The sequence below is a fragment of the Engraulis encrasicolus genome, chromosome 24 (genome assembly GCF_034702125.1).
Source record: "Engraulis encrasicolus isolate BLACKSEA-1 chromosome 24, IST_EnEncr_1.0, whole genome shotgun sequence".
NCBI lineage: Eukaryota > Metazoa > Chordata > Actinopteri > Clupeiformes > Engraulidae > Engraulis > Engraulis encrasicolus.
In genome coordinates this window covers 21,300,077-21,314,108 of record NC_085880.1, presented here as the reverse complement: position 1 = coordinate 21,314,108, position 14,032 = coordinate 21,300,077, and the positions used below count along the sequence as shown (strand labels likewise).

Here is a 14,032-nt window from a genome sequence, read left to right as displayed (position 1 = left end):
GTCCCATGTAAGAAGACTGGTCCTTCCAACACAGGAATGAATGACATGTTGTTCACATGTGGTTCCAGTTCACTTCACAAACGGATGCATCATTTGAAAACATCCATACAACTCCAAACAAGTTTTGTCGAATTTGAATGCCAATAGCCTTTCGATTTTCTGTTGTTGATAGTTCCATTGTTAACAAATTTGTATTATCACATAGGAACTATATTGCCTTTGTGTATGTGTCTTTTATTTATTTCAGTATTTATAACAGTTTCTTTGTATAAAAGTGTATGTCTGTACTTTAAATTTTTCTACCTAGCCTGCCTATTTTGGACACCAGATGGAAATTAGCCATTGTTCTATAATCTGGCACATATGTTCAGTAATGTGCAATGCTCTGAAAAATAAAGTCAAGTATAAGTATATGTGTACACCATATGTCTGAGGTTAGCCTAAGAGCCTAGGTTTGGCCAGAGGAGAAGTCAGTGTAGATCTAGGTGCAGTATTGTCAGAGGTGCATCTTGTCACCAGGCTAGGCAGGCAGCCGCTTGGGGCCCCCAAGCCTAGATGGTGAATAATAATTTTTAAATTACATTAGTAGCGATTTGCTGCCAATGTTCATTCTTTTGAATTTTCGCTTGGGGCCCCAACTTACCCTAGAATTGCCTTGTGATGCAGTATGTACCATTCTGTCTGGAGTCTTCGTATCTGTTATCTGTGCTGCAGTGGCTTTCCCTTTCAACCTGTCCTGTAGGGTATAGTAAAGTAGACATACTGTAAGTCAATGATGAGGGTTAAGAGACTTGTGTGTTAGTTCCGAAGAAAGATATTAATGTTCCATAGATATATACAGTATGTACTGCAAGAGAAAATGTTTCCACAATTAAGGCCCCATTCAGTGTAGCTTTTCAATCTTAGCCATGCAAAGTAGCCAGAGGCCTGTGTGCTTTAGAGCATAATGTGTTCTAAAAATATCAACAAACAATGTCAGAGAGAGAGAGAGAGAGACAGAGAGAGAGACAGAGAGAGAGAGATCAGGGAGAAAAGGAGAAAGGGAAGAGAGAGAGAGAGAGAGAGAGAGAGAGAGAGAGAGAGAGAGAGAGAGAGAGAGAGAGAGACAGACAGACAGACAGACAGACAGACAGACAGACAGACAGACAGAGACACAAGCATCCTCAGGTCAAAAAGAACAGACTATTCTGCCACTGAAACATGGGTGGCAGTGACCCACTACCTGTGGCCTGCACTAATAGTCAGCCCCATACCACACACCATCAGATAAATCACATCATAAGTAGGCGTCAACCGATACAGGCTTTTTAATGGCCGATTGATGATGATTTTTTTCATAACCCTTGGCCGATACCCGATTTCTGATACGCGATATTTCAGACCGATATGGGTAAAAACAAGTTTAAAAAATGACAAATATTCCAGGTCTCAAGTTAAAAATAAACTTTCATTTAACATTATCAAATTGAGGTAGAACTTGTAATACCCACGCTAACAATCAAGTAATGTCTAAAAATCACGTAATACAACAATAAAGTGTTTTGATGCTTTTAGAAAACCCGACTAACATAAAATAATAATAAATATTGCGTATCGGCCAAAACCACACGTGTATCGGCCGATACCGATACACTTAAAAAACGTAAATTTCGGCCGATATATCGGTTCGGCCGATATATCGGTCTAACCTTAATCATAAGGAGCACAAACATACTAACACACACACACACACACACACGGATATTTAGTCTCCTCCTCCTGGATGTGGACTGGGCTGTGTTGCAAAGATTGAATGCAAAGATTCGATAACTAGATTACTAGGTGGCCAAAACTCACAACATCCGACATTGACCTGTGGAACACGTGGCCAGTGGCCAGCAGCGCAGCACACACACACACACACACACACACACACACACACACACACCGGACTGTTTACTTTACTGGCCATGTGGCCTGCCGTGTGTATGTGTGCTAAAATCCAGGTCAGCCAAGTTATCTATAGCCCTGAAGACGATACCGCTGAGAGGAAAAACCATGATCATGAAGATCATGCAGGCGACGTATGCTATGCTCGGCACTAGGCTGGGGGGCCTCGACTTGACTTGGGGGAAAGTTAGGACACCGCCCTGGGCCCCAACACAGGGAAGTGGGGGTGGGGGGGTTGGTGATGGGTGTCATGGTCCAGATGGGAGTGTTGTGGGAGTGGGGGGGTGGGGGGGGTGTTGACTGGGGGGGGAGGTCGGTCGTAGTGGTGGTTTATTTTGTAAAATGTATGTACATAATATGTAATTATGTACAATTTATGTAGATAATATGTATTTAAATCTACATGTTGTTCCATAGTTTGTATAACTTTCACGCTGTATTTGTTGGCCTTGTATACCATTTCCTCAACTTTAAGTCTGGCCCAAAATAATAGCATGCTTCTTTTAGGAAACAATTTTCTTAAAAACCCGCCTCTTTTAGTAGACTCTGTTTAGTAGACTGTCACTTCAGTGTCTCTTTATCTGTGGAATATACGGCTGCTTTTTTTGTTTTGCTTTGCTTGTTTTTTTCTTGTTTGTTTTGTATTGAAAGTCTCCTTCAAATTGTAGCTTTCCCCTATTTGTAGCCTAGTCCAAACTATTTTTGTTAATAAATATGTACGCATAATACATACATACATAGGCCTACATACAGTACATACATATATACTGTACATACATATATACAGTAAATAGTTGATGTGGTATTTTTTGACATTCCCCATCAATTTTCCAACTGTTTGAGGCCTTTTCCCTTTTATCCAAATCCAGTTTAACCTTTCAACACGTCTACTTCCACACTGTATGAAAGTAACAGTTATGATGGAATTTTCAGTAACAGTTTTTTTTTAGACCGCAAGTCAATGGTTTACCCACCCTAGTTCCTAAAATCAGGCTGTGTGATTGTGCTACAGCAAACCCTCTCTGTCAAGGACATTGCAGAAAGCAAAGGTAACACTACCACCAAACACTATTATCCAGCTGTAGTTCACCACATGCAGTGGATGTTTAAACATTGGTTAGTGTTTACTTTCTGAGCAGCAGTTCTGAGGGTTTTTTTTAAATGAAGTGAAGCCGTGAAGTGGTAGATAGAGGTGAATAGAATGATAAAGATAGATAATAGGCCTAATACATGAGATAAAGGTATTTAAATGGAGCCAGATGAGATAACATTCCTTTGTGTCTTTGAGTCTTTTTTTTCAGAATGACCTTTCATCCCGAGCTGGCAGTTACAAAGAATTGAGTAACTGTTAACCTTCAGTGCTGTGTGTATACAATTTCACCATGTATTGCATTAGTATGTGGAGTGAACCACATGTAATTATGATTACTGTAACACAGCTGATCCCATGTTTTGTTCAGGATGCTGGGATGGGGTGTGCTTTGTCTGTTAAAATGACCATGTTATGCCTTAATTGCTATGTAACATTTATGATTGGGACCTGGGTATTATTTAAAGGTGAACTGTGTAATGTTTTTCCCACAATTCATGCTGCCGATTCACAAATGTTACCTTTTTCACGGATATTATACCACCACCATCAAATTCTGAATATTATAATAATAGTATTATTATTTAGTAAATATCCATGAAAAGATCAAATTTGGCAATAGGCACCACTGTTTCAATGAGCAGCATAGATGCAATACCTGGACTGGCCACCATCCTACACAGTGCACCTTTAAGCTGATTATTGCTAAGCAGAGAGAATGAAGCGTGAACTTCACTGGAATGCTTGTTACCAAAAATATGGGAAAGCAAATACAGTAAAAGAAAAGAATCAGTAAAAGAAATGGAGTCACAGAACATTATGGTGATAGAGATACAGTTGTTTGTATACTCCTTTACTGTAGGGTAGGCAACAAATAAATAATACAGAATGCTTTACACAAACACGATACAAATAAAACTGTGTACACAAATATATACAGTACAAACCATCTCTTAAGCCAGGCTGAAACTACACAACTCCCGATTTTGTGTCCAATTTTAGCGTCGGGTTGCGCCGCACACATGAAAAGAATCGCAACTGTCAATCTTATCCCTGATTGTTTGTAACCACCCGAGGCAATGCCCGACGTTCTATTTCGAGTCGCAAATATCAAACAGTGATTTCTATGATTTGTGCTCGGCGACTCTTTGACCTGCCAAAATTCTATCTTAGAACATTGTACACAACGAGGAACTCTTGCACGTCAATCGCTTGCGATGGTCCTGGGGGGTAACGTTCCACCGACAGTCCTGTAGTTTCAGCCTTGCTTTAGTCACTCTTTCTGTCACACACACACACACACACACACACACACACACACACACACACACACACACACACACACACACACACACACACACACACACACACACACACACACACACACACACACACACACACCACTACAAACTATGATTCAAGCGAAAGGGAGTTTTTCCTCACCCCTGATGCCACCAGGGGCCGCTCCTGAGCGCCCAATCTCTGTGTGACTATCTATGACTTATGATAGGCCCAGCCACTATGGACCTTACACATCTAAGAATCCTGGTCCTAACCTACGTTGACCTTATGACTCTACATTCTCTGTCTATCTCTTCTTCCTCTGCCTTCCTGCTTTTTCTGCCTCTCCTCTATACCTCTCCTTTTAAATCTATCCCTAACAATGTTTTTTCCCATTTGTTAAGCACTTTGAGTTACATGCCTTGTATGACACAGTGCTATACAAATACAATTATTATTATTATTATTATTATTATTATTATTATTGATAAAACCTGACATACAGGTACATAATATTTTTCACTCTGGTCATGTCTTGACTTGTAAGAATATGCAACAAACCACGGTGTTTGACTGGTAATGATTATGAACAGATGAATCTACAACCCTACGGACAAATGATTTACTTAGGAGCAGCGATGCCTATACACAGTAGATGTTGCAATGCTAATTCAACACATACAGTAAGCTATGTTTACATTGTTTACCGTTTGGTTTAGAGCAACTAAATAGGATCGGTTTAAGCAAAGTCTTTACATGGGCAGTTTTGTTGTTTAATCGGTTTATATGAGAGTTCTAAACCACCTAATATCATTCATTTAAGTAATTAAGCTGTTGTAGGAGGCTAGCAGGTGTTTAAGGAGTTTAATTGACTGTTCATATGAGTCATATTTAATCAATTGATACATTTAATCAGATTAAATTAAAAGTGTCCATGTAAATATGGCTATTGAGCACAATGTGGCTATTGAGCACATATAGAGCACAGATGTGGCTATTGCTCTATAAAGAGGTGCCGAAAGTGGTGAAAGCAGTGGCAATTCAGAATTAGGCCGGCCGCACGTTGGCTCCGACAGCACTGCGGCGCACTTTGCTTCCGACATAATTCGGACCCCCAAACCAAATTTCACATGAACATAGCATTGATAGTCAATGGGCGGCGCCGACAAAATAGAACTTGTCCCTAATTGCTATCCGACATCGGAGAATGTCCACGGACAGCGGCGCCAGTGTGCGGGGTTCTATTGAAAACAGTGAAATCAAACTTTTGCCCAGCAGTGCTCAGCACTTTGTCGGAGCCGGTGTGCGGAAGCCCTCACTCTTTTGTAGTGCATTTGTTTATACTCTCTCAGTGTTGAATTGGCACAGCAAAATGTACTCTGTATGGGGAGATAATCATGAAAACTTTCCATGGCCCTTCACTACATTACATGACATTTATATTACATTACATTACATTACACATTACAGTCTCATCAGCCAAGTATTGTGTGTGCATACTGTACACAGGGTGTCTGCAGGTTTTAACAAGTGAAATTTTAGACTTTTTTAGACCTTTTTTAGACCATCATGGGCAAAATTTTAGACCTTCGCGGAGTATTAAAAAATGAAATAAAGCCAGATTGTGGTCAATTGACACACACGCGTCGCGCACACACACAAAACACACACACACACACACACACACACACAAGCCGATAGGGGGGGGACAAAGGGGACAGTTGACCCGGGCCCTGAGAAAGAGGGCCCCCAGAATTGGGACTCAATTGTATTGATTGAGAGGGGGGCCCTTTCAGATGATTTAGTCCCAGGCCCGGTAAAAGCCATCAGTGGCCCTGCACACACGCGCGCGCACAGACACACACACACACACACACACACACACACACACACACACACACACACACACACACACACACACACACACACACACACACACCTGTGCACCTGAATGAACGCAATAGTGCATATTACAAGCATAAAAGAGATCTGATCAAAAATGACCAGTGAGAAGGTGCAATGTTCGCTTTCACAATTTCAAGTGATCAAAGCCAGCAATTGTAAACAGCCTGTCTTTACATTGCACTGACTGAGGTTTTTAAATGTGAATAAGAATGCCAGTGCAAGCCTATATCAAGAGGACCTAACCAAGATAGAAGAACAGAACATGAGCTAACACCACTACTGCCATAAAATGCTGCCATAAAATGACGTTTATTTGTTTCATCTATTGGAGGTGTCCAAAAGAACGTCTTATGGCAGTTAATACTAGTAACAAAATAGTTCGACATTTTGACCAACTCAGCCCTTGCCACTCAATCCAAAGATTCATGCCTTATTCGTTTTAGGGGGGTTGTACCAGAGGTCTCACGCAAGCGAGAGTGTAACCTGAATAACCGCTCAAGAGAGCGCGAAGCGAGAAAGATTCTGCCACGGCGCGAGAGTCTGTGTAATGCGCAGCTGGCTACGGTATTCAAAATCTAGCGCTCGTTTGATCTATATTTATTTTCAAGCAGCATAACGTGAAGCTAAATTGTGATCAATTTAGAAGCAGCAGGCAAAGAAAACGCAAAACGGTGTTATAACAACTAAATCATCCATCGACATGGCATATATCGTATCCATTGCACAATATGTTTCATGTGCTTTGACTCCTGAGGTCTCTCAAACATTGACGGACCTACAGCTAATGAGAAGTGCATGTGACAGCACACACGAAAAGTTTGTGCGTGGACATGACCGTAACAGCTCAAATGCCCACTTTGCAAATTGCTACCACAGAATCAGTACAAAACACCAGCATCAAACAGAATAGGCCTACAACAAAGGTTCTTCCATGGGAATTCAAGTTTTTTTGAACTCGCTCATAATTTCAGATTAGCCACACACACACCGTCGCCACTCTTTCGCTCGCACAGACACAATCAAGCTTCGCCTACTTTGAGGCTAACAACTACGCTAGACTGCTAAGCCACGGCCAACACCTGACTATTCCATCACCACCGCAAGGACTAAAAATAACTTCTTACCTGCAACGATTCACACTGGTGCTGACATATTCCCTTGGCTTGCACTGTCACATTTGTCTTCTGATTCTGATTCTTTCAATGATGTGGTGACTGACTTGCCTCATTATTAGTTAACTTCTACCAGGTATTTAAGACGTCAAGTAGCCTATCTAATGTATGGCCACCGCAACGCCAATATCGTTTTTACAACGTCTAGATATAAACAATGTATAGATATAAACACTACTAACGTGGGGTAGTAGTCAGAATAGAGAAACTTTGGTCAGACTGTGCGGTGGAAGGGGAGGAGCTACAGTACATTTCCGTATCACATCTGTAGTTTTATTATTGTACGTTGCAAACAGCAACATGTCATGTAGAACTACACAGACCATAACTGCCACAATACCAGAAAAAAGCGGTGTGTAAAGGGACGTAAAATCAAAGCAAAACAGAACAAATAAACATCAATCCTTTGTCGATATTTTGCATTGAAACGTAGGTCTTAAATTACTCAAACTCAATTTTAGACTAAAGTGCAAAAAATCCCTATATTTTAGACTTTTTTAGGCCTAAAATGGATAATGTGTAATTTTAGACATTTTTAGACTTTTTTAGACCCCGCGGACACCCTGTGTACATAATGTGTGCGTGTGTACAGTATGTGCGTGCATGAGAGTGTTTGTGTATGGATCAACAATTGAACAATAAACTCATACATCTTTGTGATAAAGTTGTAAAGATTCTACTCATAAGTGTGAACATAATATTTAGTGTACAGATCAGTACAGTATGGGGGTGATATGCCAAAGCGCCGATGAGTTGACGGGGTAATTCTGCAGCTCTGTACTCGCAATCGTGTTCTCAGGGAGTAAATGTCATGACAGTCTTTCAGGTCCGCTAAACAGAAAGCCTCCTGATAAATGTAATTAATGGTATCACCAGTTGTGATGAGCCGATAAGGTGAGCTTGACTAAGAATATTGTGTGGTCCAGTTTGGCAGGCATGATGTTAGTCATGGTACTGTGTATATACCCTATTGTGCTATCCAGGGCAATTGTGCAATCCAGAGCACCTACAAATCTTTTCCTCTTGCTCTCTCTTTCTCTCTCTCTCTCACACACCCTCTTTCTCTATCTCTCCTTCCTGAATAAGCACAAGTGTGCACACACACAGTACGCATGCACACACACATACACACACATCTTTTTTTAATGTTTTTAATGATGCCCAATTCCCAAACCCCATTATATGTAGGTTGACCTACTTTAAAGCTTTTCCATCCACTGTGTGTGTGCTCGTGTGTGTGTGTGTGCGTGCGCGTGCGCGCGCGTGTGTGTGTGTGTGTGTGTGTGTGTGTGTGTGTGTGTGTGTGTGTGTGTGTGTGTGTGTGTGTGTGTGTGTGTGTGTGTGTGTGTGTTGGTCTGCATTTGAAGAGTTTTGTTGCATTTTCATTTCTGCATTTTCTTATTGGAAATGACTGTTCAGACATCCTATCATCTATTTGGGAATTATTGCCATTCAAAGGTTTTGAGAACATACTTTTTTTAAACCTATACAAAAGGCATTTTGCGATGCAATGCAATGCCCAATGCAAAATGTCAATCTTCCCAAATGTTGCAAAATGGATTTTTCCACAAAGCTCTTAATTTGTAGTTCGTGCACACCCCCATCTCCTACCTTTGTGCAATAAAGGGTAAAGTTGAAGATTTTGTTTGGATGGTCAGTCCAACCCTAGTGTCCAAGTTTCAGTAAAGTGGGTCACAAGGGATGTTTACCCTAATTGTGAAACCTCAGAGTTTACCCTTCAGGGTTACAAGCTCGACCAACCAAACCTAAGCTATTACATAACATCTCCTAAGACACTGTATGTTTTTAAAGTGCACTGGCCGATCCGGAAACAAATTACAATGCAAAGTCAAGTCTGATATCATGGAACTGACACACAACTGTATAATATAGATATGCATGTATTCCCTAACCCTGCAATATAGTATACACACTGTATGTAGACAGACAACCTACAGAAGGACAAGCACACAGACAGACAGACAGACAGACAGACAGACAGACAGACAGACAGACAGACAGACAGACAGACAGACAGACAGACAGACAGACAGACAGACAGACACACGCACACGCACACGCACACACACACACACACTTGTTATTCCAGTCCAAAGCCCTCTGCGTTGGAGATGGCGATGGTGAGTTTGTGCTTCAGCTCTTTCCTGCTCCTGTATGGAGGAAGGCAGATCTGGTTGAAACAGGTATGGGAGATGGGTAACCTGGGTGGAGAGAGGAAAGCAAGGAGAACTCACATATAAGCACAATACATCATTTTTACACATGGACTGTGTAACGGCCCCTTCCCACTTTACCGGCGACCGCGTTGACGCCGACGCCTTCAATTCATTTTCAATGGAAAGCGGCGACGCCCTCGCAAAGGCTTCTGGGATTCGCGGTGCTACTTTGACAGTTGACGCGCGTCAAAAAGTTCAGCTCCCTTCTACTTTATGCTAATTACTCATTATCCAATGATTGTCGAGTACATGAGGAATTCCCATGACACCAACTGCTATGTTTTGCTGCTTAAAAGTAGTTTTATGACTGTTTATCGTACGTTTTAATGTAAGTTAAATACACTACAGCAAACTATGAAGTGCAAGGTCTTTGTGCCTATGTTCAAAGGATTATGTACATTTTTGACAACAATCAAAACTACGTGAGTGCTATGAAATGTGTGAAGTAAACACATGTCCACACTGACTCTGCTGTTACTATCGCTAGTTAGCTTGCTACGTGTAGAAAGACAGAATGAGATATTCCTGTTTAGTGTACTCTGTCATGCTCCTGAATGTGCTCCAACAAGAAGCATTCAGTCAACAAAGGGAGGTGCGTCGCGTTTATGAGCGTCACATGGCCGTCAAAGTGGGAACAGGCCGTAAAAGTCCACACCTCAACCTTATTGAGAATCTTGGGGATGTGCTGGAGAAGGCTTTGGCTTTGGCAGTGTTGAAACTCTACAATCATCAATACAAGATCTTGGTGAAAACATATACATCGAAATGAATCCAGACGTTGGAGAAGTTTTTTGAAACAATGCACCAAAGTAAACACCAAAGCTAAAGGCGGTCCAACAACATATTGGTGTGTATGTGACCTATTTTTTTTTGGTGGCAAAGTTTTGGCCAGGCTATGTAGGCCTACATGCAGTATTACATTATATTACTGTACATAAAAGTATCTTTTCTTGACATTTTGACATGATATTACTTAAAGTACCCAGCTACTGCCTAGTGCCATGCAAGTTTTGTACTATATGTCATAACATGAAAAAAACAGTGTAACTCTACACAGGTATGTTCGTGAGATGGGAAATCTGGTTTGGAGAGAGAGACAGAGAGAGCTCATGCATGCATATTGTTTATGAGGGGACCCCCCCCCAAAAAGCCTTATGCTGAGCCAAGTAGTACAACATAAAGCATGCAGTGCAATTAAACACATATGGTAGAGCGAGAGCAAGAGAGGGAGAGAGAGAGAGAGAGAGAGACAGAGAGAGAGAGAGAGAGAGAGAGAGAGAGAGAGAGAGAGAGAGAGAGAGAGGAGACACTCCAAATGCATTTCGCCATTTGTCAAGCCAATTAAATTCTTTATTTGATCTGAATCGCATCTGCTGACTGTAATATGAAAGAGAGAGAGAGAGAGAGAGAGAGAGAGAGAGAGAGAGAGAGAGAGAGAGAGAGATAGAGATAGATAGATAGAGAGACGATATGTACTAATGTGCTCAGTCAGCTCCTCACCAGTCTGTGGAGACGTCTATCTTAGAGATCTTGAAGTTGAGGTGCGCCATGCCACCCACGGGCACACGGTCACTTCCTGTGGCGAAGTGCAGCAGCCGCCTCTGCAGCTCCACGGGGAAGGACAACACCACCTCCCAGAAACACCTACAAGACACACACACGCACTCACACACACACGCACACACACACGCACACACACACACACACACACACACACACACACACACACACACACACACACACACACACACACATGCTCATGCACACAAACTCATACATACACACACACACAGACACAGACACAGACACACACACACACACACACACACACACACACACACACACACACACACACACACACACACACACACACACACACACACACACACACACACACACACACACACACACACACATTGATACACACACACACACACACACACACACACACACACACACACACACACACACACACACACACACACACACACACACACACACACACACACACACACACACACACACACTATATTAGATAAACTAAATGTTGACTCTGACTCCTATGGTACTTAATCGGTGTCAGGAACAGCTGTTGGGTCACTGTGTGCACAGTGTCCTTCACTACAAAGCCGTTATGTAAGAGTCACATTAGTGTGTCACAGCTCAGAGCCAGATGTCCCTGATCACGTAATACTGTAATGTGAGATTCTAATGTCTGCAGGGCAAAAAAGTGGCTTACAGTAGGCTGGTGACATATGGTATTTGTGCAGCCGTGGCCTAGTGGTTAGAGAGTTGGTCTTTCAATCTGGGGGTTGCAGGTTCGAATCCCCCTGACCTCTTCCTACATCTCCATCCATGCCTAAAGTGCCCTTGAGCAAGGCACCTAACCCCACATTGCTCCAGGGACTGTAACCAATACCCTGTCAAATAGTTACTGTAAGTCGCTTTGAATAAAATGAAAGCATCAGCTAAGTGAAATGTAATGTCATTTGTGTTCGGAGGGGCCGTATGGTAGGGACCGTACCGGATGGTGGTGTCCGTTCTGGTGTATCCCTCGTACTGGACCTCCTTCTGCAGTGCTGCCATGTCCAGATCCAGACTACCACACACCAGGACCTCTACTTCCTCTGGACGCAGCAGCTACACACACACACACACACACAGACAGAGTCATGCTGGACATATACAACAATAATCTGCATATATGCACAAATCCTTAGTAGTATGCAAACAATCTACATACAGAGCAAAAAGAGCCAAATTTAGAAAATATGCTTCCTCCTTTCAATCGTATCAGACACACCTGTGTCCTCTCTTCCTTTTCAGCACAAGTTCACTCTTAAAACTGTTATCTTTGTTTGCAAGTATTACGGTACTGCACTGCACGGTAAGTGGGGCAATGATGCAATAGCCTATGCATGTGTTTAATGTTAGCATTCTTTAAGTCTTCTCTTTCTGCATATGTTACAGAGTCAGCCAGACTGCAAGCTGTAGGCTAACAAGTTATAACGCTACACTGTATGTGACAAATGAATACTCGACATAGTTAACTAAAACACTGCCTTGGCATTTCTGTCTACAAATAAAATTAAGTAAAAATTGCAGTGTTGCTTTAAAAGATGGGGAGGTGGGGATGGGGCATCACTGTAAAGCGTAAAGGGAAACAATCGTGAGAGTCCTCACAAATTTGAGCCAGATGCTTATAATTATGGCTACATTGGTAGCTGGCTCTGCTCTGCTTTCTCTACACCTTTGAGCTTTGCTCCTCTCTCCCTCTCCTCTCTTTACACCATTGAGCTCTGCTCCTCTCTCCCTCCACTCTGCTCCTCTCTCCCTCTGCTCTTTCTATGCCATTGGGCTCCGCTCCTCTCTCCCTCTCCACTCTCACATTCTGTTCCTCTTCTTTCTCCCCTCTCCCTCTGCTCCTCTCTCCCTCTCCTCTCTCCCTCAACTTTTTCATCTCTCCCTCTTCCTCTCCTCTCTCCTCTCTTCCTATACTTGTCTCTCTGCTCTCCCTCTCCTCTCTCCCTCCACTCTCTCCCTCTTCCTCTCTCCCTCCGCTCTCTTTCTGCCTCTCCCTCTCCTCTCCTCTCCTCTCCTCTCTCCTCTCTCCCTACGCTCTCTTTATGCCTCTCTCCCTCTCCTCTCCTCTCTCCCTCCGCTCTCTTTATGCCTCTCTCCCTCTCCGCTCTCCCTCTCCTCTCTCCTCTCTCCCTCCGCTCTCTCCTCTCTCCCTCCGCTCTCTTTATGCCACTGGGCCTGGCGCCAGGCCTGTGCCTCAACAGCTCAGGCTGACCCACTTTCTGGAGCGCTGTGGTTAGGAATCATTACCCATCAACAAACTAAGAGCTTAGCATTTATCTAATGCAAACACCATAGATCAGTTTGATATCAAAACACACCGGGGTCAGGGGTGTGCCCTGCAAACTCCACCCACGCCCATCCCACTGCCCAGAGTACATGCTGTCTGTAGGTGTGTGTGTGTGCCTGTGTGTGCCTGTGTGTGCCTGAGTGTGTGTGTGTGTGTGTGTGTGTGTGTGTGTGTGTGTGTGTGTGTGTGTGTGTGTGTGTGTGTGTGTGTGTGTGTGTGTGTGTGTGTGTGTGTGTGTGTGTGTGTGTGTGTGTCCGCGCGTGTGTGCGTGCGTGTCTGTGTGCACTATTTGGAATGAGTTTCATCATCACAAATATTTGACAGAGTAAGAGAGTAAGCTCTCCCCATGTGGGTGGAGGTATTGCAAAATAGACCATAGCTCTGCCTGATTCCCGACTTCTGAACATATATTAACCATATTGGAATCATTGACCTACTTGGCTATACACCCTTGCCTCTTATTTTCCTACCCATATGGTCTCCTAAATGCCAAGGCTGTTTCCAGAACCTACACTTAGTGTGTTAGCGTCTAAGTGTGTTAAAAATA

At 42.8% G+C, this 14,032-nt stretch overlaps 1 protein-coding gene across 2 annotated transcripts in view; it reads right to left on the bottom strand.

Annotated features, from left to right (window-relative positions):
* Positions 1-707: 707 nt before the first annotated feature.
* Positions 708-14,032, bottom strand: part of LOC134441600 (probable E3 ubiquitin-protein ligase HECTD2) — a 65,524-nt gene continuing 52,199 nt past the window's right edge. The window contains exons 19-22 of one of the 2 annotated variants that reach the window (XM_063191979.1): positions 12,139-12,254; positions 11,115-11,258; positions 9,476-9,599; positions 708-736 (exon numbers count right to left, since the gene is read on the bottom strand). In XM_063191979.1, the coding sequence (XP_063048049.1) occupies positions 9,479-9,599; positions 11,115-11,258; positions 12,139-12,254 (381 nt within the window). In that variant the 3' untranslated portion in view covers positions 708-736; positions 9,476-9,478. Of the gene's footprint in view, positions 737-8,667; positions 9,600-11,114; positions 11,259-12,138; positions 12,255-14,032 lie in introns of those variants that run through there. The other variant, XM_063191978.1, reaches the window with a different exon arrangement.